At 42.7% G+C, this 15,657-nt stretch overlaps 1 protein-coding gene across 12 annotated transcripts in view; it reads right to left on the reverse strand.

Moving 5' to 3' along the window:
* GIGYF2 (GRB10 interacting GYF protein 2) overlaps positions 1-15,657 on the reverse strand; it is a 155,596-nt gene that overhangs the window by 96,425 nt on the left and 43,514 nt on the right. For all 12 annotated transcript variants that reach the window (XM_070070041.1, XM_051834185.2, XM_051834184.2 and 9 more), the window contains 2 exons: positions 12,032-12,161; positions 11,040-11,135 (listed from right to left, as the gene is read on the reverse strand). Coding sequence is in view for 11 of the 12 variants with exons in the window: in XM_051834185.2 (XP_051690145.1) it covers positions 11,040-11,135; positions 12,032-12,161 (226 nt within the window). In the remaining variant the exon portion in view is untranslated. The remainder of the gene's footprint in view (positions 1-11,039; positions 11,136-12,031; positions 12,162-15,657) is intronic.

Below are 15,657 nucleotides of genomic sequence, written 5' to 3' on the forward strand. Positions count from 1 at the left end.
AGAAACTCCTGGCTCCTAGCTTCGCCTGGTCCAGCCTCTGTCATTGCAGCCATTTGGGGAATGAACCAGTAAATGGACAACCCCTCTCTCTCTCTGTCTCTACCTCTCTAACTCTGCCTTTCAAATAAATAAAATAATAAATCTTTAAAAAAAAAAGTAAATGGAGAATGAGCAAGTAAGATTCTGCATAAAATTAATCATCTGAATGATACATTAAGGGGAAGGGAGAGAGAATGCCTGAAATAAATAATGAAATCCCAATCACTCAGTGACTACCCTACAGTTGCACCCACAACCCATCTGGAACAGGGTCAGGTAACAATGAGGTGGCAGTGGATGGGCACCATCCACACATGAAAAAGGCAGAACAGAGGGCCAAAAACACCCTACTTAAAGCTTCTGGATAAACAAAATGTATGAGGCTTAGGAAAAAGTAGAGCAAAAGGTATTTATAAAAATCTTGAAAACTTAGAAAGTATAAAACCTGTGGACATTTGAAGGAGAATTTTGAACTGAGAAAATGTTGGTATATATCCTAACTTGTGCATCTGAAGTCTGTGAAAGAGCTGTGAAGGTGTTTAGGCAGGGCACAGAGAGGAAATGAAACTGGATCCTGCCTGCAGCCAAGACCATCCTGGCAGAGGGGCAAGAAGCAAATCTCCAGTTAGCCTGCGGAAAAAAAAGAATCCTGCAATTCAACAAATAGTTTGGTCTACCATGGTCCCCACTGATTGTCAATTTTGATTCAAAATCAACTGAAATATGCTGTCTACACCTCCTTATTTCAGAACAGTCAACATGTAACCGGTTAAAAACTTCTTTCACCACTGAATTTCTTGTTTAGTATGAGTTATCTTCTCCTTACTACATTACATGTCTTTTTCAGAATTTCACACAGTATAATTTGCTGGGGTAAATTTCAAAACTTTCATCAATGTAAATAAAGTTGTCTTACTTAAGTTTTCTGAAGACTTAAGATGTAACAGATAACTAAACAAAAGGTTTTTACCTGCAAAGTTTTTTGTTTTTTTTTTTTAAGATTTATTTATTTATTTGAAAGCGTTACACAGAGAGAGAAGGAGAGACAGAGAGAGGTCTTCCATCCACTGGTTCACTTCCCAACTGGCTGCAACAGCCTGAGCTCTGCCGATCTGAAGCCAGGAACCAGGAGCTTCTTTGGGGTCTCCCATGCGGGTACAGGGGACTTGGGCCATCTTCTACTGTTTTCCTAAGACCATCGCAGAGAGCTGGAATGGAAGTGGAGCAGCCGGGACTTCAACCGGTGCCCATATGGGATGCCGCCCATATGGGATGCCGGCGCTGCAGGCAGCAGCTTTACCCACTACGCCACGGCAATGGCACCTACAATGCTTTTATAAAAGTAAGTTTGGGGCCGGCGCTGTGGTGCAATGAGTTAAAGCCCTGACCTGAAGCGCCAGCATCCCATATGGGCGCCAGTTTGAGACCCGGATGCTCCTCTTTAGACCACCTCTCTGCTATAGCCTGGGAAAGCAGAAGATGGCCCAAATCCTTGGGCCCCTACACCCACATGGGAGACCCAGAAGAGGCTCCTGGCTTCGGATCCGCGTAGCTTGAGCCGTTGCGACCATCTGGGGAGTGAATCAGCAGATGGAAGACTTCTCTTTCTCTAGCTCTCTCTGTAACACTTTCAAATAAATAAAATAAATCTTTTTTTAAAAAAAAAAGCAGAAGTTGGGGACTAGTGCTGTGGTGTTATGGGTTAAAACGCCACCTGCAGTGTCAGCATCCCATATGGGCACCATTCAAGTCCTGGCTGTTCCACTTCCAATCCAGCTCCTTGCTAATGTGCCTGAGAAAGCGGGAAAAGATGGCCCAAGTCTTTGGGATTGGCCTGCACCCACGTGGAAGACCTGGAAAAAGCTCCTAGCTCCTGGCTTTGGATCCGTTCTGCTCTGGCTGCTGCGGTAATTTGAGGAATAAACCAGCGGATGGAAGACCTCTCTCTCTCTACCTCTCTCTATAACCCTAACTTTCAAATAAATAAAATAAATCTTTTAAAAAAAATCATGGGCATCTGTACATAATTTATATAGCTGTTTAAAAACAGAGAACAGGGCCAGCATTGTGGTGCAGCGAGTGACACCAGCATCCCTCATCTGAGTGTTGGTTCCAGTCCCAGCTGTTCTGCCTCCAATTCAGCTTCACAGTAATGCACTTGGGAAGGCTTCGGCTGCTAGCCCAATTACTTAGGCCCCTGACACCTACGTGGGGAGACCTGGATGGAGTTCTCGGTTCCTGACTGTAGCCTGGCTGTTTCTGTAATTTGGAGAATGAATCCACAGATGGAAAATCTCTGTCTCTCCCGCTCTATTTTGTCTTTCAAATAAATGTATGTTTAAGTAACTTTATTCCTGAAGTGGAACACATAAAATTTAATACTCAACCATTTCTGACTCACAAAATCTACAATTTCCTGTGGTCACGCTGAAGCACAGGGACACAGAGTGCAGCTGGAGTTACAAGCACAGAGCGGCCAGACTACCCAGGACTGGCTTCTGACTGCACTGCCCAACACCTCTGTGCCTTACTGTCCCCATCTTTATAATGTGGATATTTTTATCTACCTCATGGTTTGTGGTAACCACACAACATGATGAATATCAAGTGCTTAGAACAATGTCTGAGACATATTACAGGCTAAGTATTTGCCATTATCTTCTACACTGACGCTTGGTTGAAAACAGAGAAGTAAATAATTCTATGCACAAAGTCCCAGCACTTACTGGGGATGCGCAGTGTTTAAAGGAACACACAGACAGCTGGAGATGCTTTAAATAGCCCGAGGGGGGAACATGAAACAATGGAAACAATGGGTACTACTGAGGAAGGGTAACAGGCAACAGATTTAAGTGAGTCAGGCTTTCATGAAATGTGCTTCTGGATTATTCGGACAGACACGTAATGAACGCGTCAACCCAGCAGTCTACTTCGATGGCAGGAACAACACACACCCACAGGCAGCAGCTACGTACACCAGAGGTGCTACCACACAGCCACGCTTCTCCAACTGAGATGCATGTCCAAGGAAACCGGCAAATCTGAAGAACAATTAGGTCTTCTTGAGTATGGATTTTGCTCTAGGAAAGCTTCTTCTCCGGTATATTTTACATATGCATACATATATGAGGATACTTCAAAGAGTTCATGGATAGATGAAAAGATAATTTTGGCACAAAATAAAGTTTGAAACACATACATAGTTTTCATATAATATATACTTTAAAGTGGACACCACTTTGTATACATGGATTTCAAAAACTTTTTGTACTGAAGTGAGCTTATCTTTTAATTCCATTTTCCACAAACTTTTGAATTACCTGTGTGTGTGTTTGTATTTGTGTGTGAGTCTAAAGATAACTAGGATGAGAAAACTGTAAGGATAAAATAACCATTTCAAGTAACTTCAGGAAATTCAAACTATGAAGCAAGAAGCTTGCTCTAGGTTATCAGAAGTATTTACCTCCCTATGGAGGTACAGAAAGAAAGAAAAAGCACACAAAATTGTAGAACAGGAGAACTAACAATCCCGGGAATGACACCTGACCATCCAAAAGACAAACATCAATGTCTGATGAATCTTTTGTCACCATCAGGTAGTGCCCTACTCCAGTAAATCTGGCAAATGACAAAGGTTACCAACTGGCAGGAAATCTAAATGAATCATTTTAAATTTTTCAAAACATGGATGCCAATTCCAATGACCTTCTATGGCTAAGATGAAAACTTTGGAATCCTTCAATCAAGCCTCTGTGATAACAGAATGCAGACCTTAGGATAAGCACTTCCATTATAAAAACAAAATTGAGACCTACTGCGGCCATCTGCGGAGTGAACCAGCGTATGGAAGACCTCTCTGTCTCTACCTTTCTCTGTAACTCTGTCTTTCAAACAAATAAAATAAATCTTTAAAAAAATTAATGGGAATATAAATAAGGAATAAACATCTGAAAAATATTCCCATGAGCAAAGACAGAGAAACTGAAACAATGGAAGAATTTTTTTCCAAATTTTCAGAAAATTCTTTCAATAATAATATTCAATGTTGGAAGTACAGAATAATGTTTAGTGTATACTATCACTTGTACAAAGAGGAGGAAAATACATTTACATATTTACTTGGCAAAATATACAAGAATATATTAACACTAGCTACATTTGGGACAAAGGGATAGGTGGCTTGGGAAACAATAAAGGGAGATAGATTTCTACTATATATTATTCTATAAATCTTGGCTCTAAACTTTTGGATTTGCTACTTATTACAAAAATGTGTAAATAAAACTGAAAAAATAAAAATACTGAACATACAAAACTAATGGTAATATCAGTACAGGTATGGCAGTAATAAAACAAGAGATATCTTCATTTTCATCTTCATATAAATAATCTAGCACTATGAACAATTTGACTTTAGTTCTGAACTTTCTGTTGTATTCCATTAATCTATGTGTCTTTCCTTATTCCAACCTGTTGTAACTACCGTAGCTTTTTAGCAAGTTTTGAAATGAGGCTGTGTGAGTCCTCCAAGGCTGTTATTTTGCCGTCATTGTTATTATTTGTTTGTTTTCAAAACTGCTTTGACCACTTAGGGTTCCTTGCAATTCCAAATGAACTTTAGGATGGCTTATCAATGTCTGCCCAAAAGGCCACTGGATTTTGACAGGGATGGCACTGACGCTAGTCACCACTGTGGGAAGTACTGCCATCTTCCAAACTGTGTGCACGGATCCCTTCCCACTTATTTAAGTCTGCTTCAATTTCTTTCAACAATGTCTTGCAGTTTTTAGAGAAAAAAAGTTAAAGAAAAAACTGATCAAATTTATTCTTAACTACTATATGCTTTCTGATGTTATTGCAAATGCGATTGTTTTCTTAATTTCCTTTACAGACTGCTCACCACTAGTATAAACAAATACAACTGACTTCTGATTATTAATCTTGTACCCTACAGCTGTGCTAATACTCTGGGGATTTTCTGGAGGTTTTTTTCTGGATTCTGAGGGATTTTATACACATAAGATCATGTCATCTGCAAAGAGAGATAGTTTTACTTCTTCCCCTCCAATATGGATGCCTTTTACTTCTTTTTTCTTAACTATTCTAGCAAGAACGTCTAACACGGCATTCAATACAGCAATGGTGAAAGCACACATCCTCCTGTTATTCCTGATCTCAGGAGAAACGCCTTCCGTCCTTCACCACAGCTATGGGTTTGACATAAATATTCTTTAATCATGGGACGTTCTCTTTTATTCTGAGTAATACTAGTTCTGCTTCAATTGAGGGGAATTAGCTGGTTTTTTTACTTTGTACTATGGTGTAATAGACTGTTTTCTTATATTGAACTAGCTTGTATTCCAAGGATAATCCCAGCTGGGTATAGTGTATAATCTGCTATTACACTATTGGATTCGATCTCTGTTGGTACGTTTAAGAAACTAAAGATAGACCAAATTAACAGACTACAATGAAGCATAGTAAATGTTAACAATTACTTCTACCTGGTAAGTTTATGGGTAAGAGTCCTTTGTTTGTAACTTTCTGTATTTTCTACAATGAGTATGAGTAATTTTATAAAAAAAATTATTCTGTTCATTTTCGTAACACATAAACAAATCATAAAAATCAACAAGAAAGACAATTCAAAAGAACATTGGACAAAGGACACAGGCCAGATAAAAACCATGACAGATATGCATGTATGAGAAGATGCTCAATCTCAACAGTCATTGGTGAAATACAAATTTAAAGCAGCTCTCCAAATCACTATTTCAGACAAAATTTAAAATCAGGACCTGGAAGCCTACATGGTAATGAGACCTCCTGGCGGCAGGCTTCCAGTTCTGCAGTTAGGAGGCTGCTTGGGACACCGCCATCCCGTATCAGTGCGCCTGGGGTGAAGCCTGGGATCCACTCCTGAGTCTGCTGACGTGTACCTGAGAGGGCAGGTGATAATGGCTCAAGTACTTGGGTCCTGCCACCCACGTGCGAAACCTGGACTGAGTTTCAGGTTCCTGGATTCAGCCTTGTCCAACCTTGGCTGCTAAAGGCTGTCTGTTATTCTGCCTTTCAAATAAGTCAGTCTTTTCAGTCTTCTTATAAAGGGGATGGGGACAGCACTGTGGTGTACAGGGTTAACTCACAGCTCCCAAGGCTGGCATCCCACATTGGACGAGAGTCCTGACTGCTCTACTTCCAATCCAGCTCCCTGCTAATAAGCCGGGAAAGCAGCAGAAGATGGTCAAAGTACTTGGGGCCCTGCCACCCCCGTGGAAGACTGGGACAGAATTTCAGGTTCCCAGCTTTACCATTTGGGGACCAAACCAGTAGAGAGAAGATCTCTTTCTATCTCTCCCTCTCTCTCTGTCACACTGCCTTTCAAATAAACAATAAATTTTGAAATAAATAAATAATATCTTTAAAAAAAAAAAAAGAAGGGTTGGCACTGTGGCACAGCCAGCGAAGCTGCCACTTGCACTGCAGGCATCCACATGGGCACTGGCCAGTCCTGCCCTGACTGCTCTACTTGCCATCCAGCTCCCTGCTAACGGCCCAGGAAAAGCAGCAGAAGAGGGCCCAGGCGTTTGGGTCCCTGCCACCCACGTGGGAGCCCCAGATGAAACTCCTGGCTTTGGCCTGAGCTAGCCATGGCCACTGTAGTCATCTGGGGAGTGAACCAACAGATGACAAGCAATCTTTCTCTCCCTCCCTCTCTAACTCTGCAAATAAATAAATAAACCATTTAAAAAAGAAAAGAAAAGAAACCTAAGTATCCAAAAAGAGATGGGGAAAAATTGTGAATTTAGAACATACTCTAGCCGGCGCCGTGGCTCAATAGGCTAATCCTCCACCTTGCGGCGCCGGCACACCGGGTTCTAGTCCCGGTCGGGGCGCCGGATTCTGTCCCGGTTGCCCCTCTTCCAGGCCAGCTCTCTGCTATGGCCAGGGAGTGCAGTGGAGGATGGCCCGGGTGCTTGGGCCCTGCACCCCATGGGAGACCAGGAAAAGCACCTGGCTCCTGGCTCCTGCCATCGGATCAGCGCGGTGCGCCGGCTGCAGCGGCGGCCATTGGAGGGTGAACCAACGGCAAAAGGAAGACCTTTCTCTCTCTGTCTCTCTCTCTCACTGTCCACTCTGCCTGTCAAAAAAAAAAAAAAAAAAAAGGAAAAAAAAAGAACATACTCTAGAAAGATGAATGATCTAGACCTACATTTAACATAAAAATCAGGGGCCGGCGCTGTGGCGCAGCGGGTCAACACCTGACCTGAAGCACCAGCATATCATATGGGCACTAGTTTGAGACCTGGCTGCTCCACTTCTGATCCAGCTCTCTGCTATGCCCTGGAAAAGCAGTAGAAGATGGCCCAAGTCCTTGGGCCCCTGCACCCATGTGGGAGACCAGGAAGAAGCTCCTGCCTCCTGGCTTTGGATTGGCACAGCTCCAGCCACTGTGGCCACTTGGGGTGTGAACCAACAGAAGGAAGACCTCTCTCCCCCTCCACCTCTCTCTCTCTTCCCCCTCCCCCTCTCTCCCTCTCTCTCTCTCACCCCTCCCTCTCCCTGTCTGTAACTCTAACTCTCAAATAAATAAATAAATCTTTAAAAAAAAAACATAAAAATCAACATTGATAGAAAAAGCTGCAGAATTAAAAAACTACAGTATGCTATCTTCAAAACAGAATCTATAACTCGGGATTGATGTTGTGGCAGAGCAGATGTAAGCCACTGTTTGTGACACTGGCATCCCATATGGGCACTGAGAAAGCCTTGGCTACTCTACTTCCAATCCAGCTCCTTGTTAATGTGCCCAGGAAAGCAGCAGAGGACAACCTGAGCACTTGGGCCTTCGCATCCCGTGTGAAAGACTCAGATGAGCTTTGGCCTGGCCCTGCCTTGGTCACTGTCCAGCAGATGGAAGATTTCTCTCTGCCTTTCCCTTTCTCTGTGTAACTCTGCCTCTCAAACAAAAAAATAAATTATAACTCTAGAAAATAAAACTATTGATATACTACATAATACATAAATACATAATGAAAATATTTGAAATGAGGAAAAATAAATCAGTTTGTGGTAATTCCAGGATACACCATAGAAAGTTTCAATCATATGAGAAATCTTTTTTTTTTTTTTTTTGACAGGCAAAGTGGACAGTGAGAGAGAGAAACAGAGAGAAAGGTCTTCCTTTACTGTTGGTTCACCCTCCCCAATGGCCGCTGTGGCCGGCGCACTGCGCTGATCCAAAGCCAGGAGCCAGGTGCTTCTCCTGGTCTCCCTTACGGGTGCAGGGCCCAAACACTTGGGCCATCTTCCACTGCACTCCCGGGCCACAGCAGAGAGCTGGACTGGAAGAGGGGCAGGCAGGACAGGACCGGCGCCCCAACCGGGACTAGCCTATTGAGCCACGGCGCCGGCCAGAAATCTTATTTCTTAAAATAAATGAAAGACACATGTCATAACCTTAAGACCTGATATATCTGAATAGTAAATAGATTCATGTTTATAATAATAATCTTAATACTTATATATTTGAAACACATAATAAAAATACTTTTAAGGAAAATTAAGCCAAAATACAGTCAGGTGTCAATCTGACACTTGGCAAAAACTTTTCAGAAATCATGTGAGACGGGATCCTCTCTTCTGTGTACTTTTTATAGTAATAAACACTTCAGTCAGTGAAAATATCTGCTGATGAGATACTGAGTTTCAGTAAGATGGAAGGAGTCTCATTTAGAAAAAGCTAGAAGCAAAAAAAAAAAGTAGTGAAAATATGGTGCTGAAAACCACCAAAGATTAATATCAGATCTTTCTTAGATTCTAAAAGTTCTCAAAGAGAGCAGTTTTAATAAATTTTAGAGCAGCTTCCCATAAATATGGCAAGAGTGTAAAAAAGGCCGGCGCCGCAGCTCACTAGGCTAATCCTCAGCCTGCGGTGCCAGTACCCAGGTTCTAGTCCTGGTTGGGGCACCGGTCCTGTCCCACCTGCCCTCTTCCAGTCCAGCTCTCTGCTGTGGCCCGGGAGTGCAGTAGAGGATGGCCCATGTGCTTGGGCCCTGCACCCGCATGGGAGACCAGGAGAAGCACCTGGCTCCTGCCTTCGGATCAGCACAGTGCGCCGGCCGTCGCGGCCATTGGAGGGTGAACCAACAGCAAAGGAAGACCTTTCTCTCTGTCTCTCTCACTGTCTCTGACTGTCCAAAAAAAATAAGAGGGTTAAAAAAAAACACCCAGGGTTATCACAAAAAGGAATGATGAAAATTTCTAGACGTAAATGGTGGTTGATGGTCATACAACTCAGTGAATAGACTAAAAACCACTGAATTGTATACTTTAAGGGTGAGTTTTATAAAGCTCTTAAAAATAAATAAATAAAACACATGGGATCAGCGCTGTAGCATAGCGGGTTAAAGCCCCATCCTACAGCACCTGCATCCCAAATGGGCGCTGGTTTGAGTCCCAACTGCTCCACTTCCAATCCAGCTCCCTGCTAATGTGCCCAGGAAAGGATGACCCAAGTCCTTGGGCCCCTGCACCTGCATGGGAGAACCGGAAGAAGCTCCACACTCCTGGCTCCTGGCTTCAAGCTGGCTCAGCTCCAACAGTTGCAGCCATTTGGAAAGTCAACCAGCAGACAGAAGACACCTTTCTCCCTCCCTCTCTCTCTCTCCTCTCTCTCTTTCTACCTCTCTCTAGCTCTTTCAAATAAATGAAATAAATCTTTAAAAAAAAAACACACACATACACAATTCATTTAAGGGGTAGTCATCAAAAAAAGAAAACACTTATTTCCCTACTTTACTGCAATCACTGTAAACACCTAGTGATTATTTTCCTATGACATGGGTAGTATAATATTAATAGGGATAACACAGGGTCCTGTGTTGTGGCATAGCAGGTAAAGCCACCACCTGCAATCCCAGCATCCCATATGGGTGCAGGTTTATGTCCCGGCTGCTCCACTTCCGATCCAGCTCCCTAACAGCATGAGAAAGCAGCAGAAGATGGCCGAAGTGTTTGGGCCCCTGCACCAGGGAGATCTAGAAGCAGCTCCTGGCTTCTGGCTTTGGCCTGGCCACATGCTGTCCACTGCAGGCATCTGGGAAGTGAACCAGCGAACTGAAGATTTCTCTCCCTCTCTGTCTCTCCCTCTAACTCTGACTTCAAAATAAATAAATAAATCTTCAAACAAACAAACAAAAAAAGACAACACAAAATTTGCTACTTTCCAGATCAGAAGTTTTACTTTCTCACATCACCCAAAAAAAATTAAAAAAACAAACAGGGGCCGGTGCTGTGGCATACCCATATGGGTGCCAGTTCAAGTTCCAGCTGCTCCACTTCTGATCCAGCTCTCTGCTGTGGCCTGGAAAGGCAGAAGGTGGCCCAAGTCTTTGGGTCCCTGCACCCACATGGGAGACCTGGAGGAAGCTCCTGGGTCCTGACTTCAGATCAGCCCAGCTCCAGCCACTGCATCCACCTGGAGTGAACCAATGGATGGCAGACTTCTCTCTCCCTCTCTCTCTGCCTCTCTGTAACTCTGCATTTCAAATAAATAAATCTTAAAAAAAAAATAAAAATAAAAATAAAAACCTAGGTTTACAGCAGAATAGCAGTGCTTTTGATTTGAGAATCTACATTTCCCATTACTGCTGAAATTTCAGGCTAACAATTACTTCTAAAAATCTGTTTTTCTGCAAAGATGGCCATCCCCCTCATCCCCAAAATAACTATTTTCTCTACTAAAATAAATTATAAGGGATGATTCTAATTGTCCTTAGGATCTAGAAACATTCTTATATCTATAGAACACACAACAGCTTCACATTATATATGGTAAATCTAATCAACTAAATGGCATCCGCATACCAAGAAACACTAACAAGGAAGCAGATCCATGACTACACAGGGGAACCCTTGGGGCCTAAGGAGGGGCTCGCTGTACTCATGCTTTGTAGGAGGGAACGAGGGCTTGGCCTGAGCTCAGAGCTAGAACCAACCTGTTCTTCTTCTGTAAAGGGCACAAGGGCCAATGGCAGCAAGGGCTCCTCTTGCAGGATAGGCAGGAACTCCTTATCCAGAAGGTCTGAAGGTATCTGCACGACCAAGCACATGACCAGGAGATCAATGCTGTTCTTCCAAGTACAACAACGACAACCAAGAAAAGGCATTCTGATTCTTCTACTGCTGATGACAGATTAAAGCACATCCAGACAGAATTAGCTTCAGTCGTGCTTATATATTTTGAAAGAGCAAAATATGAAAAGCTACAGCCACCATTCCCATCCTCCACCAGACCACCACATCTGGATCCAGCACTAACTCTGCTATTCCAGACAGCACAGTGGAGGAGGACAATCTCCACACCTAACTCATGGAAAGTGATAAGCACATCAGTCATTCACAACCATCATTAAAATTTCAGACTCTCAATGCATGAATAAAATTGAAAAAGTATTTTGAAAAAATCAAAATATAATTTCTCACTACTCAAATAATAGTGTATATCATTGCAGTTTTGATCACTTAGAAGTTACACAAATGTGGTGCTACGTTTTAAGACTTTCCTATTAAAAATTGTAGATTTAACTCATAAAAGGAAGGAACAGGAGAAACTGCTCTACCTCTCCTTCCTTGCAAGAAACAGGATAAGGGGTGTAATAAAATAGGACAAAGTCTTCATTTCTTAGCTATGAAACTGTGCTAGAAAACAGACATGAAAAGGAGGTTAGAGAGGGTGCTGAGTACTACCACTCTCCTGTTTCCACTATGCTGCCTATTCTATAAGGATTAAATTTTCTCTAAAAATTACAGTGTGTTACACTTAGAAGATCATTTGCTAACTATACCAGGTCTCAAAGTAGAACATGGGTAATATGGAGAGAAAAGGCATAGGACAATATATTAGAATGTATTATTCTTGGATACATAGTACATCAATACAGAGTCCAAAATGTCTTTCATAATGATGAACCTTTCCGTACTTTCTTACCTTATTGTCTTTAAGGAAAAGTGCTAACATTTCCTCTCTGCCATAACGATAATCTGCTAATTTATACTTCGGCAATGCTGGAGAGAGAGGAGGGGAAGTAATACTCCCACCGCTGGACAGAGCACGGAGCCTAGAATAGGACAGAAAATACAAAGTGAAGCATCAAATACTTGGGCACTATGTTTTAGTTTATATAATATACAAAAGAAATTTCAAGTTAGTTCTTTGGGGAAACAGGAAGAAATTCCATTAAGTCAAGCTATCAAAGATTCAACAATGAAAGCTGTTGTCCACAGCACACTTGCAGAACAGTTCACTGAGTGGCACAGACACCACAGAGCCATTCCTAAATTTAAAGGTGTCACAGCAGATTCCTGAGAAGCTTGAGAGCAAGGAGAACACTTTCTCCAAATTGTAAGTTGTTACATGTGATTAAAAGGAAAGGGAGATAACGCCTCACAACTGTTAATTCTTAAAAATGAATGTCCAGGGGTGGCATTTGGTACATCAAATGGATATGCCTGTATCTTGTATAGAGGGCCTAACTTCAGGCTCCAGGTCCCCACCCAGCTTCCTGCTAATAAGCATGATGGGACTCAGATCCCACGAGGAAAACCCGGACTGAGTTCCGAGTTCCCAACAGCAGACTGACCCAGCATCGGCTGCTGTAGGCATTGAGAGTAATGAACCAGTGGATGGGAGATTTCAATAAATAAATGTTTTAAAAATTAATGTCTGAAAAAAAATTGTCTGACAATACCAAATATTGGTAACAATGTAAAAAATAGAAACTCTCAAGTAGTTCTTTTGAGATTACATTCTCTAAAAACCAAAGCTAGCACTGTGGTTCAGTGGGCCAAGCCACCATTTGCAATGCCAACATCCCACATCAGAGCACTGGTTCCCCACTTCTGATCCAACTTCCTGCTAACGTGCCTGGGAATGCAGTGAAAGATGGTCGAAGTACTGGGACTGCCACCCACATGACAGAACAGGATGTAGTTCCTGGTTACCAGCTCAGGCCTGGCCCAGACCTAGCAATTGCGGCCACTTGGGACATGAACCAACAGTTAGGAGATTATGTATCTGTATCTCTCTCCCTCAGCCTTTCAAATAAATAAATCTTTAACAAATAAATAAATTGAAACAACTACATGAAAAAGTGATATGGCATAACCAATTATTTATAAGGTTATTTTGCTAATAGTTAAAATATTTCATAGAAAGTTTGCTACACAAAACAGGATAAGGTTGTATCTGCAAAGGGAAATAAATAAAAAGGGAACTTTAATTGTACCTATTATATTACCTAATATATTTTTAATAAAGGCAATTAATAAGAAATCTAAAGAATTTGAAAATGCAGTGAAATAGAAAAAATAAAAACAAAAACTACTTACTGCCAAGAAAAAAAATAAAGACTATCCTCTAAAAACAGATGTTGCCTCCAAGGAATAGAACTGGGTAAAAAGAATCTACTTTAATTTTTAAATATATATATATATATATATATATCTTTTTTTAAAGGGGTAGGGAGCAGGCAGGCAATGGTGCTGCAGGTGAAGCTGCCCCTTGGGACACCCACATCCCATATCATATCAGGGTGCCTGGTTCAAGTCTTAGCTACTCTGCTTCCAATCCACTTTCTGACACACATCCTGGGAAGCAGCAGATGATGGCTCAAGTAATTGAGCTTCTGCCACTTACAGAGGAGACCCAGATGGAGTTCTAGGTTCCTGGCTTCAGTCTGGTCCAGTCCCAACTGCTGTGGGCATTTGGGGAGTGAACCAGAGGATGAAAGAAATCTTGGTATCTCTCAATTCTCTAGCCCCTTTCCCCACCTTTCTGCTTTTCAAATAAGTAAATGAATAGACATTACAAAAATGAATCAGTTTTTTTAAAGGGGAGGATCCAGTGTTGTAGCATAGTGGGTAAAGCTGCCACCTGCTATGCCAACATTCATATGGGGGCCAGTTTGTGTCCCAGTTGCTCCACTTCCAATCCAGTTCTCTGCTAATGGCCTGGGAAAAGTAGCAGAGGATGGCCCAAGTATTTAGCCTCCTGCCACCCATGTAGGAGACATAAATGAAGGTCCTAGCTCCTAGCTTCAGCCTGGTCCAGTGCTGGCCATTGAGGTCATCTGGGGAGCGAACGAGCAGATCAGTGTTCTCCATCTCTCTCTTTCTGTAACTTCTTCAAATAAATAAATCTTAAAAGGGGGGGGGGGGGGGACAGGCAGCACTGTGGTACAGCAGGTAAAGCCACTGCCTGCAGTGCCGGCACCCCAAATGGGCGCTGGTTCAAGTCCCGGCTGCTTCACTTCTGATCCAGCTCTCTGCTATGCCCTGGAAAAGCCGAAGATGGCCAAGTCCTTGGGCCCCTGCACCTGCGTGGGAGACCCAGAAGAGGCTCCTGGCTCCTGGCTTCGGGTCAGCACAGCTCCAGCCACTTCGGCCATCTGGGGAGTGAACCAGCAGATGGAAGACCTCTCTCTCTCTCTCACTCTCTGCCTCAGCCTCTGTGTAAATCTGGCTTTCACATAAAATAAATAAATCTTTAAAAAAATGGAAAAAAAACTGTAAACAATAACAATATCCTACTGCAGCACGGTGTCAAATACCCAAGTGGGGAAACAAATGTCAGGCGCAGCTGATCATCTGGAGGGGCTGCCCAAGTTCCAGTAAGGAAACAGCAAAGCTGAAAGGATCAAGATGCTTTACTCAAATAAATTCAGTAGCTTAGCCCAAGAAAAATTCAACAGGAGCATTAAAATGTACACCCAAACTGCTACGCTTTATTCACAAAACCAAGAACGAAGGTAAAGATCCACAAAATATTTACACATGAGGGCAGGTGTCTGGCCCGGCAGGTAAGCTGCTGTTGGACTGCATACCCCACAGTGGCTGCCTGGTTCAAGTCCCAGCTCCACTCCTGATTCCAGCTTCCTGCTTATGTGCACCCTGGGCAGCAGCACATGACAGCTCCAGGACTCTGGCCCTTGCCACCACGTGGGAGGGTCCAGCTCTGACTCAGGCTGACCCAGTCCTCGCTACGGCAGCATTTTGGGAGTGAGCTCAGCACATGGAAGATTTCTCTCTCCCTCTCCTCTCTGCCGTTGAAATAAAGTGAAATGAAAAAAATTTTAAATACCATGCCCAAGTAAGGCACCTGCATGCCAAATGAAATTTTCTGCTCTTATCTTTGCAGTACCCACTTGACAGAGTAGTGCTTCTTAAAGTTTTGTTTATCTTCCTTTTATTTGAAAGACAGAGACAAAGGGAGCTTTCACCCACTGGTTTACCCTTCAAATGATGGCAACAGTTAGGGTAGGGATTGGCTACAGCCAGTAGCTTAGACTTCAATCTGTGTCTCCTAGGTGGTTGTCAGGGATCCAACCACTTGGGCCATCACCTGCCATCTCCCAGGGTGTGCACAGCAGAAAGCTGGAATGGGAAGCAGAGCTGGGACTCAAACCAGCCCTCCAATATGGGAGGTATCCCAAATGCCTGTCCCTAAAAATATTTTTACACATAGAAAATCTAACTAAAAAGAAAGAGTATGCATTAGTAAAGTGAGACTATAGGGATTTTTCCCCTCAATGTTTCTATCATAATATTTTCAACTTT

This window comes from Oryctolagus cuniculus, chromosome 3 (assembly GCF_051225735.1).
Source record: "Oryctolagus cuniculus isolate XC-2025 breed Fujian yellow rabbit chromosome 3, ASM5122573v1, whole genome shotgun sequence".
NCBI classification, from domain to species: domain Eukaryota; kingdom Metazoa; phylum Chordata; class Mammalia; order Lagomorpha; family Leporidae; genus Oryctolagus; species Oryctolagus cuniculus.